The sequence below is a fragment of the Brassica napus genome, chromosome C7, assembly GCF_020379485.1.
Source record: "Brassica napus cultivar Da-Ae chromosome C7, Da-Ae, whole genome shotgun sequence".
Classification (NCBI taxonomy): domain Eukaryota; kingdom Viridiplantae; phylum Streptophyta; class Magnoliopsida; order Brassicales; family Brassicaceae; genus Brassica; species Brassica napus.
The window spans coordinates 21,093,236-21,108,393 of record NC_063450.1 but is presented as its reverse complement, the minus strand read 5'-3'; the positions used below and the strand labels follow the sequence as shown (position 1 = coordinate 21,108,393).

General features: G+C 37.3%; 4 protein-coding genes across 6 annotated transcripts; 3 read left to right on the top strand and 1 right to left on the bottom strand.

Moving 5' to 3' along the window:
* Nucleotides 1-3,571: 3,571 nt before the first annotated feature.
* BNAC07G09850D (membrane protein PM19L) lies at nt 3,572-4,725 on the top strand. Its single transcript, XM_013816928.3, has 4 exons — nt 3,572-3,819; nt 3,969-4,188; nt 4,286-4,331; nt 4,426-4,725. The coding sequence occupies exons 1-4, from the start codon at nt 3,693-3,695 to the stop codon at nt 4,510-4,512; spliced, it is 480 nt and encodes a 159-aa protein (XP_013672382.1). The 5' UTR covers nt 3,572-3,692; the 3' UTR covers nt 4,513-4,725.
* Nucleotides 4,726-4,746: 21 nt separating this feature from the next.
* On the bottom strand, nt 4,747-6,946 carry BNAC07G09840D. 2 transcript variants are annotated; one of them, XM_013816926.3, is made up of 4 exons: nt 6,659-6,946; nt 5,884-6,359; nt 5,703-5,798; nt 4,747-4,999 (listed from the first exon to the last, which is right to left on the bottom strand). In XM_013816926.3, the coding sequence occupies exons 1-3, from the start codon at nt 6,756-6,758 to the stop codon at nt 5,709-5,711; spliced, it is 666 nt and encodes a 221-aa protein (XP_013672380.1). In that variant the 5' UTR covers nt 6,759-6,946; the 3' UTR covers nt 4,747-4,999; nt 5,703-5,708. The 2 variants fall into 2 exon arrangements, with proteins under 2 accessions (XP_013672380.1, XP_013672381.1); XM_013816927.3 differs by having other exon boundaries at nt 4,747-4,994.
* Nucleotides 6,947-8,414: 1,468 nt separating this feature from the next.
* Nucleotides 8,415-9,633, top strand: BNAC07G09830D. Its single transcript, XM_013815030.3, has one exon. It carries the CDS (start codon nt 8,824-8,826, stop codon nt 9,223-9,225), a length of 402 nt encoding a protein of 133 aa, XP_013670484.1. The 5' UTR covers nt 8,415-8,823; the 3' UTR covers nt 9,226-9,633.
* Nucleotides 9,634-10,437: 804 nt separating this feature from the next.
* Nucleotides 10,438-15,158, top strand: LOC106376804 (eukaryotic translation initiation factor 4E-3). Of its 2 annotated transcripts, XM_022707329.2 has the most exons (15): nt 11,203-11,298; nt 11,381-11,506; nt 11,710-11,775; nt 11,871-11,964; nt 12,610-12,749; nt 12,946-13,035; nt 13,127-13,261; nt 13,342-13,473; nt 13,568-13,666; nt 13,754-13,789; nt 13,900-13,986; nt 14,090-14,161; nt 14,228-14,503; nt 14,595-14,648; nt 14,740-15,158. In XM_022707329.2, the coding sequence occupies exons 5-15, from the start codon at nt 12,660-12,662 to the stop codon at nt 14,896-14,898; spliced, it is 1,230 nt and encodes a 409-aa protein (XP_022563050.1). In that variant the 5' UTR covers nt 11,203-11,298; nt 11,381-11,506; nt 11,710-11,775; nt 11,871-11,964; nt 12,610-12,659; the 3' UTR covers nt 14,899-15,158. The 2 variants fall into 2 exon arrangements, with proteins under 2 accessions (XP_013672385.1, XP_022563050.1); XM_013816931.3 differs by lacking the exons at nt 12,610-12,749; nt 12,946-13,035; nt 13,127-13,261; ... (6 more) ...; nt 14,595-14,648; nt 14,740-15,158 and adding an exon at nt 10,438-10,862 and having other exon boundaries at nt 11,133-11,298; nt 11,871-12,140.

Genomic DNA, 15,158 nt, shown 5'->3' with positions numbered 1-15,158 from the left:
GAGGAGGGAGGAATTGGCTTCCGCCTGATCCATGAATTTAATCTAGCTCTTCTAGCTAAACAGCTTTGGCGTCTTGTTCAATTTCCGGATTCACTAGTTGCTAGAGTTCTTCGGGGAAAATATTACCATCTGAGTTCGCCGTTGTGAATTGGCACAGTAGATACCCCATCGTATGTATGGACGAGTATTATGGCCACGAGGAAGCTATTACTGCTGGGCATCAGAAGCAAAATGCATTCAGGGTATGAAATTAATGTGTGGGAGGATCTTTGGATCCCTTCGACGCCAGCAAGGCCGGCTCGCGCCCGGGCCCAGCAGTAAACCCAAAGATGACCGTTAGCAGTCTTATCAATCCTGATTCAAAGGAGTGAGATGCTCGACTACTGGAACAATATATAGCTCAAGAGGATATTTCGATGATTCAGAGTTTGGCCATAAGCCCTACCCATCGACGTGATACATTTTGTTGGAGTTACACAAAAAACGGACAATATACTGTTATGTCAGGATATTAGGTTGTTACAAATTTGATGAGAGATGAGGAGGATATAGAAGTTCTACAACCCAGCATAACCAAACTTCAAACCTTCGCTTGGAAGGTGAATGCGCCACAAAAGATCTGTCATTTTATATGGCAATTAATTTCAGGACAGGTAGCAGTAACAGGGAATCTGGTACGCCGTAATATGCGTTGTGATAATTATTGCCAAAGATGTGGAGCGCCATAAGAAACTGTTACTAATGCTATCTTTGAGTGTCCACCGGCCTTACAAGCATGAGAATTATCATCAACACCGTCGAGTTCTCAAATCTTCCATGTACCAAGTATTTATGCTAATATGGACTATCTTTTTTGGAGTAAGAGTTGTATTGTGGAGCCATAAGATGATAGAGATCCCTATCCTTGGATAATTTAGTACATCTGGAAAGCTAGGAACGATAAGTTGTTTAGAGGCATAGACAGAGACCCATTGGAACTAATCAGGTATGCAGAGAGCGAGTGCCAAGCTTGGTACAATGCAAGAGACACTGCACCGGTTCCGCCACAGGTACATATTGCTGAAGAAACACAAGCCTTAAGCTTGGGTAATATTTGTATGGTGGATGGTTCATGGACCTCCACAGCTCAATTTAGTGGGATGGGATGGGTTTGAAAGGATACCTTGGGGAAGATTCAACTCATGGGGTCAAGGAATTTAAGGAGGCGGGAGACAACTTTACACTCGGAATTGGAAGCGCTACAATGGGCAATGGAGGGTATGATACAACACTCGACCTGTCAGAGGTTTGAGACAGACTGCAAGGATCTGATTGCAATGATAGAACAGCCACAAGCTTGGCCCAACTTCTCAACTGAGCTGGAAATCATTGAAACTCTCCGGTTGTGTTTTTCGGACTTCAAGATCAGCTACTTTCCAAGGACGCAGAATGAGATTGCAGATTCGTTAGCTATGACTGCACGTTCTTTTCATAGATCTTTATGTTTTATTGGTTATTCTATTCCGGTCTGGCTACCCAGACCACCTCAAGTTTGAGTAATAGAATAGTCGTTTGCTGCAAAAAAAAACAATTTCATTAGTTATATTACCTTAACAATATATCACATTATTAATTATATTACCATAATAATAATAATGCAGTAAAATAACTAGGTTTTGCATATGATTATTATTTTATTTTTTTTAGTTTCAATCGGTGGAAAATTACGTAGCCAACAACATAATTCAAAGACATGTTTTGTGAATAAAATAATAACTTAAATCAAAATAAAGAAAAAATTACATTTATTGTCACTTAATTTTTCACTTTATATAATTATTTTACTAAATAAAACAATCTTTATATTTCACTTAATTTAGCCAAACACATAGAAAAAATAATTTTTATTATTTAAAATCAGTTAGACATGAACATTGGCTATCCATTTATGTATGAGTTGTTCATTTCGAGTATAGTTTAAAGAAAAAAAAATTAGGTCTCTCTTAAATATTATAAATTTATGTGTGGGTTTTGAGTTGAATACTTCTGGGTCTGGATGAATTTGGTTCTGATGTATAGGAACCTAAAAATATCAAAATAACAAATTTATCTGAAACAGGTTCGGGCATTTATATCAAAAATAACCATATTACACTACTCGGGTCTAGGTCTTTTAAATATAATTAGCTATATTACAACTCATCTAAAATAATTATGAAAACAAATATTAATGTATAAATATGTAAAAACCAATAACTGTATGGATGCGCGGATAATCTGTAGTACTTTCATTATGGCATATACTTCAAGATTATCTGACGTGGTTTGGCGATATCTTATGTTTAATTGTTTCTTTGTTTTGCTTTTGATTTCATATACTATGTTAATTTTTCAAGAGATTTATTATGTGTTGTCCACTTTCATATCTTGATTTTCAAAGTTATATCTGACCTGTGAAGTCTCTAATGTATCTAGGTCCAGCTTGAATAGCTTATATATCTGACCTGTGAAGTCTCTAATGTATCAAAGTTATATCTGACCTGTGAAGTTTCTTTGGACCTTGGGGGTTTCTCTCTGGATTCGGTCGCCATAATCATATCCACACTGGTTTGCTCCAAGAGACACAGATGGATCACAAGTACGCTGGGAATCTTTCACCTTCTGGTCCTTTGATCTCAAATGGTGGTGGCATTGAGACGTTATCAGGATCAGAGTTTCTCTGGGGAAGTCCTAACTCACGCTCTGAACCTTCAAACTCTTTTGTTTGGTCAACATCGTCCAGTGGCATTCCGTACTCCTCAGCTCCTGTACACCGGTCTGTTCCATCTCCGCATCATCATCTCAACGTTGGGTCTGCACCATCTGGTGTTCCTCTTGGAAAGCATTTTGGATTCTTCCCAGAGTCTTCAAAGGACACTATGTTCATTAACTCTGTTGGTGGAATTGGTCTCAACGGTGGAAGCTAAGAGTGTGGATCTCCTTGACGCTGAGCTCAATGATGATGGTGATGATGGTTGAGAGAAGGGTGACACAAGAGTAAAGACGATGTCTGGTACTAATTTTTAGCCGTATATATAGGTGAAAGGCGGAGTTAACTGATGCAGAACCCTGCAAAGTATTGTTTTTGGTTTGCAGGTTTTATATGCTACAACCAAAAATTACTACTCCTCTCTGTTTGAAAATTAAACTGGTTATGAGAAAAAAAAAACAAAAACAAAAATCCTAAGATGCATTTGGAGACAATTGGATCATTTGGAGACTATTACATTAACGTACCAACGCAAAGGTTCTGTAAGGTCTTCAAATCATTGAGAATTGTTTAAGAATAAGTACCATGTCTCAATTGGATAGGATGCAAATAATAAGGAGACATTAAACTGCCAAAGAATCTACCTTTTGTCTTCTGTAAGAACATCTTTATAAAGACTCTTGAAAATTTGGACAATACTTTCTACATGTACAAAGAACAAAGGCAAGAATATTGGGTTTTATAATTTTGCCTTGAACTTCAAGCTATCAACATTACAACTCTCTAATAAACCATTATTTTATTACCGGCAGCCTTAACAAGAAAAGAACAATGCATGTTAGTTTATAAAGTAGCTTCACATATCTTGTTCCAAACATAAGAAGAAACTTAATTTTCCTCTGTTCTTCTTTTTTTTTCCTCTTCTCCTGTTTTTGTAGTTTTAAAAAAATAAATAAAAGGTGAAATGGCGGGTGAGCAAATGAAACCTGTTGCTTCTCTACTTCTGGTGCTGAACTTCTGCATGTATGTGATTGTTTTAGGGATTGGAGGATGGGCCATGAACCGAGCAATCGACCACGGTTTCGAAATTGGTAAGAACACGATCAAATTTTTTAACTCATCTCCAATTATGATTGCTTTGTTATCGGTTCTGGTTTCTTCGAGTTTGTTTGCTTTTCGCATGTATAGTTTGCTTTGTTGTTCTTTAACGTATAACATTTCGGGTTCTTTTAAAAACAAGGCCCTGATCTCAAGCTGCCAGCACATTTCTCCCCAATTTATTTTCCGATGGGAAACGCAGCCACAGGATTCTTTGTGACATTCGCGTTGCTTGCTGGAGTAGTTGGTGCGGCTTCCACAATCTCAGGCCTTAGCCACATTCGTTCTTGGACCGTGAGAAGCTTACCGTCTGCAGCCTCAGCTGCAACTATTGCATGGACTCTCACAGTCCTAGCCATGGGGTAAATATAAACTATATTAACCTATCTCTTGTTTCACAAGCAAGCACATCATGTTTTGAGATATTGATTGTATGACTAATAGTTATTTCATCAACAGATTCGCCTGGAAAGAAATCGAGCTTCACGTGCGAAATGCAAAACTGGTGAAGAATTTTCTCTAATCGTAAATCTTATTAAATATTCAGTTTAGGAAAACCCATAATTGTTGGCTCCATGTTCCTCTCCTTTTCTTTGTAGAGAACCATGGAGGCGTTCTTGATCATACTCTCAGTCACACAGCTTCTTTACATCGCTGCTGTTCACGGCGTGAGGAGACCTACTTAAGGAATCATGGGCTTTCGGGTTTCTTTCAACTTTTTATTTCATTATGTGCTGAGTATTTGTGCGTGTGTGTGATGTTATTTTCATAGGAAGTTGAACAAAAAGCTTAAGTTAAATTCATGCATTCTTTCTGTACAAAAGGGTCAGATCTTGTTTTGGGTGCGTGTCATTTTGTGTTCATGGAATAAAATCAAACTTTGAGGCTTGAAAGACACATATCTAATGAGCTATATAGAGAAGTCAAAGATAATTTTGGTAATTGATAACAAAACATAGAGCTAGATTTAGTCATGAATCTAAAATTCCATTTAATGAACAAATGTACCCTGTTAAGGATGTTGGTCTTGTTGGTAGGTTGCTAAAAGCCGCCCACATTATTATCTATCAAAGACAATGTACAGAGAAGAGTGTACGGACCGTGAATCATGTTTTTTCGGTTGTCTTTGAGCTTTGGCTGTCATGAGCGTCCCACCTTTATCTAACTCCTGCTCTTCCGTAGCATAATGCAGAGAAAACATGTCAATGAGACGGTTTAACATAATAGAAAATGTAGTTAATGATTCACACAAGAACAGAAAAAGGGTTTGATCCCTGAGGGAGAGTGGAGAGAATCTATTTTATGTTAGATGCCATTTTTAACAAGATTGTGTGACAACCAAAAACAAAGAACATGGAAGTAGCTAATATATATCAAGACCTTTAAACAAGAAAAGGAGCAAGTAGACTTAGGAGAAGGTATTTTATTATACAAACACAATCAAAGTTTTAGAGTAGAGAACGATGTGAAAGACAAGGACGCAATTATGCATTGCCATAAACTTCAGATTATCTGGGAGACTATAATCTGGTTGTAACCCGACCGAAATTTCTCGCTATTAACTTACTTGGCATGAGTTGTGTTTTTACATAGTTTGGTATTTGATATTTACTTCTAAACAATTTCAGCAACTGATTGAAACTCTAAGTTAAACAATCTACTTAAGAGCCATTCACAATCCAAGATTCTAACTCTACGAACCCTCTTACAAGTTACAAGACCATCTAGATGGTCAGAAGATTAAGTGAAGTAGTTTCAGTGAAATATTGATGAATCCAAGGGACATCATCCACATAATGCGTCATGGAAGATCATAGTAGTTAGAAGCGTCGACCAAGTAAAGGACATGTAGCAAGAATCAGAAACCAAGACTAACCTGTGTTTATCTGTCAGATCCTGTCACTGCATCAAACAAACCGCAGCAACTTAACCAGGAAGTTCGGACGGCTGGTGGACCAGTCAATAAGAGACGCTGCATACGTCACAGGAGATTCAGCCAACTGAAAGGAGAGGAATTTATATGTAAAATGATGCAGTAAGAAGAAAAGAGATGCAACCTTGTCCTCAGAGGACGCTGGAACTTCAGATTTTCTCATACTCTCTACTTTTCTGCTTGTTCCAGCAGCAGACCCAGGAAGAGTAGCCACCTTACCATTATCTTTCTCCGGAGATGGATACTCTTTCTTTTCATCAGACTTCTTGTTGACCAAATTTGAGTGTGTTGAGGTCTCAGCATGCTCAGTCTTTTCAGAAACCACAGGTTCGGCAACAGGAGTGATTTCCTTAATCGAATAGCCACAAGAATCCTGAGAAGCTAAGTCCACGGTGTTTTTCTTGCCATCCTTTCCTCTTTCAACAGCAATAGCAATACCATTGTTTGGTCCTAGACCCTGAGTAACATGATCTGATATCTCTTTAGCAGTGTCCTTCGCCAAACCAGATGGATCTTTTACCTCACCAAATTCTCCATTTCCTTGAGAAGCAGGGGAACTCAAACTGCTATCATCACTTCCCCTATCATCTTGTCCTTTCTCTTCACAAAGATCAAACAAATACGACTGAGTAAACAAAAATGCTAAATCTGTTGTTCTTCTTCATCAGTCCAGCAAAGTGTAGCTCAAGTTCAATGAACGAAGCATTCATTCACCAATTCTTAGCTCAAAACCAGATGATCAGAGAACTATTAAAACAAAAAGGCACAAATGATCGAGCAGTAATCAAACAGATCGCAGCAACCATGAAATGATTAATCCGATACCTTAAACCATTCAAAGATGAATCTATCGACCAAATCCTGAGATCAAAAATCGAGCGGGAGATGAAGAAATGTACCATTGGTGGATCCCTTAGTGTTCGTACTTGTTACAGTCGATTCCTGCTGCTGCTGCTGCTTCTTCTTCAACGCCTTTCTCTTCTTCGCACCTGGCGGCATGATCGATCGAAAAGATGGACGATTTTGAATGAATGTTTAGGTTCGCTCCAGTGTGAGTCGGTGTGTGGAGTGACTTCCTCTTTGTCTCTACGCTGAATAAAATCAGAATCTCCCATACAGGAATCAGGTAAAGGAGAGAGAAAGAAAGGGATCAACTTCCTTTTTTTTTTTTTTAATTTACTGATTTACTCTCTTTTTTTCTTTAATTTCAAACATGCCTAAATTTAAGTCTTTAATTTGTCAATTCAACCGTAATAGCATTTCCATATTTATTCTTTTATTTTTGAAAAAAAATAATTATTCATTCACATACGGAGAGAAACCAAAGCTAAAATATGGTATCAAATATGGATTTGTTTGGTAATAATTAATAAATAACTACAAGTTCTTAGTTGTTCACTATAAACATAAATCACCAGCACAATATAATACTATTACTTTAGCTGGTTACCATTTCAGAACCTATGGTTTGAAAATGATCTACTATTATTACGTAAATAAATGATTTACAAATCTATTCTATTAAAACTCCTGTATGACCAATTGATATTTGTTTGGTCCAATTATTTATAATCCACTTTCGTAAAAATTTAAAATTTAACTGCCATGACATGTATATATATATTATAACCTCTTCTTCTCTTGGTATTTTATAACCTCCGATGAAAAAAAAATGAAAAAAAATAATTTCCTCTTCCGTTTACTTCCTATCATTTCGGGATGCATTACTTTGAGTGGAAAAAGTATTCGACTACAATCATTGACAGCAACCAATTCATCTATTAGATGCTTTGATTTTCGCATGCCTGATACCATTCTGTTTATACATTATCAATAACAATTAATAGCATTTATATTCATAGTATCAATAACTATGTTTACAAATAAATAAATAATTATACCAGCTTTAAATATCGGACGGTTTGAATAAAAATATCAAATAATTTTAGATAATTTTAAATTTATGGATAAAAATATTCGGGTAATTTTGTTAATAAATAGTATTTTTAGTATATTTAACTATTTAAAAATTAAGTATAATTAATATTTGTGGGTATATAATTCCATTTTTAAATTTTGGATACCTATTTGGTTAGCGGTTTGGTTCCGTTCAATTCAATTTTTTGGTTGGAGAGATATATGATTCACTTGATTATTTATGAATTAGGTTTACATTTGGTTTTAGTTTTTTGGTTCTGGATAAATGTGTCTAAACCTATACAATATCTTATACAGAAATTAGGGATGGTCGTTCGAGTACTCATTCCGATTTGGTTAGGATCTAATTCGGATTTTGGGTTTTCGGAGTTTAATATTTTAGCCTCATTCAGATATTTTTAAATTTTAGTTCTGGTTCGAATAACCCATTGAAATTATTTTAAAAATCTTAAAGTTCATATACTAAATAATTTTGATAACTAAATTGTATATTGATATGTTTGTTGCTTCCTACGAGCAAAACACATACCTATTTCATTTAACTACTTTTTACATTTAACTGATTTTATGAATGTGAAACGGGTGATATTCTTTTTTTTTTGTTCAACCAGGAACGAGATGATATTCATTTTAAGCTATATATAAAAAATATACCGAAAAAACAAAACAAACAATATACCCGCGCTTTGTAGCGCGGGTCAAGATCTAGTTGAACTTAAAATATATAACAAACTTTGAGTTTGTAAAAGCAATATCAGAATATGCTTTTTGTGAACTTTTTTAAAATATAATTTATAGTTTGGAGAACTAGTGCATCACATGACTAGCTTATAACAATGCTTTTAGTCTTTGGATTGATATACAATTAAGAATTATAAAATTATCTGAACGCTATTAAGCAAGACTTTGTCACTAGGGACAAGAGACAACATAAAGACTTTGTGAAGAGCATAATCATGGCTTACCACAAACTTAAAGTCAAAGTCACAAAAACGTGAAACCCACCTGCCAAAAAAACATCCAAAGTCCGTGGCTACAAAAGAGAACCCACCTGAGGCACAGAGCAACAAACACCCTATTCTTCTCTCAGAACTTGCTTTCGGTTAACCCATAGCAGTAGCACGAGATGATAGCCACATCATCATTACTTACATTCAACCAGAAGATTATGCAGCGTTGCAGGAAACTCCTGATCCGACTCACCAGTAGCCGTCCCAAACGCCATTACCGGCATTTGAAACTTCACAAGCCTTCTTCTTCATCATCTGGGAAGAAAGCCACCAGAGTAGTGTCTGCGTTCTTCCTGACCTTCCAAAAGAAGAAGCAGAAGAAGGAGAAGATGAAGCGGCTTAACGAACTCAGGAGTTTCTCCGATTCCGTCAGTGATAAGAAGGCTGAATCAAGAAAAAAGGGATTCCCATCTAGTCTCACAACGTCTTGCATTGGTCAAGGGAAGAAGGCTCATTCACAAAAAGTCTCACAAGATCTTGATGCACCTAGAGACAGCACAAGTGCATTCCTGCCATGACTAGGCGAGAAGATCATCTGTATTGCTTTTCAACTTGATATGTGATGTGGACGTTTTAGGATCTCTCTCTCAGTGTCAATACTTCTTTTACACTATCAGAATTTGTTATGAATGCAAAGTTAATTCTTTGTAGTGCAGATTTGATGCGTATGATTCAAAAATATATATATGAAAGAAGACTTTGAATTGGAAACAGAAATGATTAAAGTACAAGAATCCAGATAATTTTCCAAACGAAAGAGAAGATAGACATCAATGTTTTTGTATACATCTATCCCTAAAAGCACGGACCAATGGCTTCATTCCAATCCCCCCAACCTTGGCGGCATAATCAAAACTCACCGCGCTTCTAACCAGGTGAATATCCTTGGATCAGCTCTCTGCAAAATCTCTCTTGTTTGATATGACCTAAGTAACATCAGCGGGGAACGAAGAAAATGTTTAATGAGCAAAAGCAAAACAAGTTTACAACACACTTTATGCATCAGCTGAAAGGAACAGTGACACAAAGGGACTTTCTGCTACCCTCAAACAGTCATCAGGCCTTTAAAATTCCTCAAGATTAAAGCTTTCAATTAATCTTAATAGCAACCTTAGATTTAACATTACTTCTTCCTTTGACACACATTACAACAGCTAATTGGGCTTATTTCACTATTCGTATCAATAACAATAGTTTCCCAATCAACAACACCTACTAAAAACAAAAGGGAAAGAAAACCCACCTTCGTTTACATTCTAAAATCCAAATAATTGGACTCAATATGAAGCTAAAACCTCTAACACTCGACAAGTTCACCGCCTATATTGAAGCAGGGAACCAGAAAACGCAACAAATAAAGATCAGAAACCACAATTACCATTTCCAACGAATCTATAGGAGCTGCTTGAGAAAAGTGAATCCATGGCCGGAGAGTTCCAATGCTCTTAAACCCTAAAAGAGTGAGATCTACTGGAAATTTTAAGTAAAGTGAGCTGCTTTAAAGAAAGAGAGAGAGAGAGGGAGAGATGAATAGAGCACAGATATCGATACAAGAGTTGAGAAAGAGACTTGTTGCCGTTACGCGAGAGTCCAAGGTCTGTCTCTCTTTGTTTTTCTCGCTCTTTATTCCCAATTAAAATAAATGATTAAATAAAAATTATCCCCGCGCATTTTGCTTCGGTTGTGTATGGGCCTTTAATTGGCTACAAATGGGCTTTTATTACGAAAATCTCTCTCTCTCTCTCTCTCTCTCTCTCCATCGCCGTTTACAACTGAAGACGGAGCCGACGGAGCGAACGGAAAAGTAACTGACTCGAGCGATTATGGCGGTTGAGAGCTCTTCACTACCAGCGATTATGGCGGAGGAGGAGAATCTCGATCCTAACACCCCGAACCTTATCCGTATCGAGAAGCATGTCCCGGCGATTAAGGCTATCTGCGGCGGCGGCGATGAAGGTCCGTCGAAGGAGAAAAAGATCATGTGCGGCGGAAAGAAATCGAAATCGAAATCGAACACCGCAGTCCAACCTTCGCACTCCTTCCGGAACTCGTGGACCTTCTGGTTCGATAATCCTTCCTCGAAATCGAATCAAGCCACATGGGGAAGCTCTTTGAGATCCTTGTACACTTTCGCTACTATCGAGGAGTTCTGGAGGTGAGATTTTACGCTGAATACATCTAACTTAATTAGCATAGGGATGCATTGATCTAAAAGCTCAATTAATAGAGTAGCCTTCTTGGATTTGCTTATGTTTTGCACTGGAGAATCCATATTGTTGTATCTGTAGGTTTCCATCAGAGATATTGAGTCAGCTGCTCGTGATTGTATCCATATAAGAAGCTAGTTTGATTTGTGTGTGCGTTTTAGGTTACTTGTATCTTAAGCTAGGTTTAAAGAGATGCGTGTGTTAACTACTTGATGCAGTCTTTACAATAACATGCATCCTCCATCCAAGTGGGTTCATGGGGCGGATCTCTACTGCTTCAAAGATAGAATTGAACCCAAGTGGGAAGATCCTGTTTGTGCTGATGGAGGAAAGTGGACTATGATGTTCCCTAAGGCTACACTGGAATCCAATTGGCTTAACACGGTAGGTACTTTAACTTTCAGTGTAGTTATCCTTAGGCCATGATACTTGTGATTGTATTTTTTTCTCTGCTACTTGGTTATAGTTACTTGCGTTAGTTGGTGAGCAATTTGAGCAAGGAGATGACATTTGCGGAGCAGTTCTGAATTTCAGAACGAGAGGGGATAAGATCTCTATATGGACAAAGAACGCTGCAGATGAGAAGGCTCAGGTAAAGCATTGATGTTTATATATGTATATGATTTATGTAAAAGGCTTCTTTTTTTTTTTGGAGGAAACACATCATGTGAATAGTGGATATTCTGAGCTTTCTAAGCGCTTAACCCAAAACTCGTATGGGACGATTGTTTCATAGAAAACACACACAGTGGCTTCATTTTCGGGATGATGATATCTTGTTGTTGTTTGCTGCAGATAAGCATTGGGAAGCAGTGGAAGGAACTTCTTGGTTACACTGAAACAATCGGATTCATATTTCATGTAAATGTTTCTTCAACATCTTTGTACTGTTCTCTTAAAACTGCATTGGTTTTGTGCTATTGTGACTTGTCCAATTTCTTTTCTTTTTTTTTCAGGAGGATGCAAAGACTCTTGATCGCACTGCTAAACCTCGCTATACTGTATGAGTTTTACGTTTTACTTCTCTCAAAGAAAAAGAAGAGTCAAAAGGTAAGTCATATGAGAGAATATATGACCTTTAGTTGCTTCTGATTCTGTCTTTTACTGTAAAAAGATGCATATTTTGGGATTGAAGTGTTCTCTCACTTTCAAACTGGTGAAATGGGTTCTAATCAAATGTACATGACTTTCGTCATTTTCATAAAGAAATAAAGTTTCTTACGTTATATTTTTGTTTCCTATTAAGTTATAACCAGAACAGAAGAACCGAAAGATTTCACTAAAACTACCCGAAACATTTCCCCAGCTGGTATATGTATATGTATGTGTTGCTTAAACAGACAGTATCAAAACCCTCGATTAAAGCCAAGATTTTAATTGAGGAACTAAGAAAATGAAATTAAGAAACTAATACCATACGTGACACAATTGAGAAAATGGAATTATTTAAAACTCAATATTTAATTTTATTTCCCTTACAACATTTAACAGAATGGCTGTTGAAGAAACACCATCCATCACAAACAACACAAACAACAAGAAACATTTTCCCGCTACAAAAAAAAAAAAAAAGAAAGAATAGTATGTATCTTGGGATGTATTAAAAATACTGTTACCGAAACAAACTTGTCAAATAACGAACTTTAGAGTTTTGAATTTAAAGAACCAAAACCCATTCTTTGATTTGATTTCCAGAGAGAAGAGAGCAAAGAAGAGGCACTGAGAAAAGAGATAACACAAACGCAATGAGCGACAGAGAGAACTCAGAGATGGAAATCGAAGAGGCTAAAGAAACTGATCCGAGAAGAGAGTCGACATCCATGGAAGAAAGAGAGGTAAGACAAAGAAACTGAACGAGAATCTACTCTCTTCTTTACTGAGATTACTTATTTGGCTGTCTTGGTACTCCTTACAATATAGTAATCAAGAGAAAGATTTGTTGAAAGAAGTCAAACAGAATCGAACTATGTACTACTTCTTCCGAAGGGTTATGTTTTGGTTTAAGGGCTTCGTTTTGATTTCGATTCTCAGGGGCAAGATAAGGATTTGAGGACGAGCGAAGCTGATGATAGAGCTGATTGGAGACACAAAAGTGATCCAAGATCCTCGGCAGAGAAAAGGGTAAAGAAACTGACCAAGAACTCACTGCTCTGTTCTTTACTGCGGCTTATCATTATGCTAAAACAGAGTCGATATATACGGTTTTTCTCAGGATAATGCAACTCAGATGCGACACGAATTGGGTCAGTCGAGTGAGTATCCAGTTCGTACAGGTGCAGGCGATTGTCAGGATTACCTAAATGGTGGTTGTTTCTTTGGACGAAGTTGCAGATACAATCATCCACCGGTGAGTGTGAACACAAATAAAGAGTCTAAGTTTCAAGATTTCCTTATGGTTTATTGTCGCTGAAATACCACCTTCCACAGAGAAATCAGATGGGAGATGATACGGTGCAACCGAGTGCGTATAAAGTTCGTCTAGGTGCAACAAATTGTGAACAGTATCTACACACTGGGCAGTGTAGCTATGGAAGTAGATGCTGGTTCAATCATCCACCGGTGAGTGAGAACACAAAGAAAAGAGTTTTTTTTTTTTTTTTTTCACTGAGTCCAAGTTGCAGAACTTCCTCATGGTTTATTGTCTTTGATACAGCTTCCAGGTCCAAGAGATTGTGAACAATATCTACAGACAGGACAGTGTAGCTATGGACGTAGGTGTCGATTCAATCATTCTCCTACTCATCTTGCACCGGTGAGAAAGAAAAACAGTTGTGTACACTTTGGCTGAGTATATGTTTCAGTTTTCCTCATGATGATGGCTTTGAAACATCTTAAATAGGTGCTTCCACAGAGGGTTAGCCGGCAGATTTGTAAGGTACAGTTCTCAAAACTGATTAATTATGATTATTAGTAAAAGTAACACAACTTCTTAGTCTAGTTTTGTAACTTTTACTTGAGAAAGCAACTTCCTTTTCTTCATTGCAGTACTTTCAGAAAGGAGGTTGTAAGCCCGGCTCAAGTATTCAATATACTAATTCAATGAGAGGGGATGGTATAGAGCCTATGCGTCAGGTCGCGTTTACTATATATATTATTCTTCTCAGCCAAATGTGAAAGACTGTAAATCTCTTCCCCATTTCATTTATAACGTTTTCCTTTTGATTTTGGTAATCAGGCTACAACTTGGGGTAGGAGATCTGATGAGAGGAGACACGAAACAGAGTCAACCTCTAGGGCAGAGAAGAGGGTACTAAACTAAGTGTGTGATCTTTATATGTTTACTGTCTTGAGTTACTTATATGTTAATTCTCAGGCGAGAACTATTCCGGATTATCCAAGCGTGATCCAAGATGTAAGTGATGAAGTAGGGGCGGGACAAAACAGTTGGTTGCAGAGGAGACGAGCTCAAGAGAATGTTCAGAGTGGGAAAATTGACTGCGGGCAAAGGAGAGTGAGTGAGGAGGAACGAACACTGAGAGAGACAGTACCTTGCTCTGTTCTTGTACTCTATTCACAGGAGAGGCAAGCTTATGATCTGGAGGAACAGAAACAGAGGGAAAGGGTGGATGAAAATTTGAGAATTGATCAGGTCGTGGATTGAATCATCAGAAGTTTCTCTCATTTGCATTTCTTGAAATATCGAATTCTCATGTGTTTTTTTTGTTCCGATTTTTCTACAGATCAAAGCCACGGTTCAATCAGATGGAGGGATTCAAACGGAACAGAGATTGGAGGTAGAAACAAGACTCTTCTTTACTGTGATTACAAGGAGAAAGGTTAACAAAATTGAATAAGACCTGGCCATGTTCTTTTCCTTCAAACAAGATACCAGAGAATCTTCAAGAGCAGGCAGAGATGGAGAGGGAGAAGAGAGAGGCTCAAAAGAAAGAACGTAGTAGATCATTAACAGATAACGTGGATCAGCTCATACAGTCACTACAAGATAATATTAGGATTAGGAGGAAAAAGGGCGATGGGGCTTAAGAGGAAACAGAGTTAAGAGACATACCAAAGAGGACTAATCAGATTGTTTGGGACGCAAGAAAACGTTATGTGCTGGGATGATTTAGGTCAAGCTTTTCGTAGCTTCAATCTTGTAACTTTTTAGTGTTGTTGTGTTAGTTCGGTTGATCATTTACTTTTAAAAGATAACGTTTGAGCAAAATAATTGCTAACTACAGTTCCGAAAGGTAAATCTAGTCAATTTCAACCACATTAGTATGAAAATAAATAGTAGCCAAGTA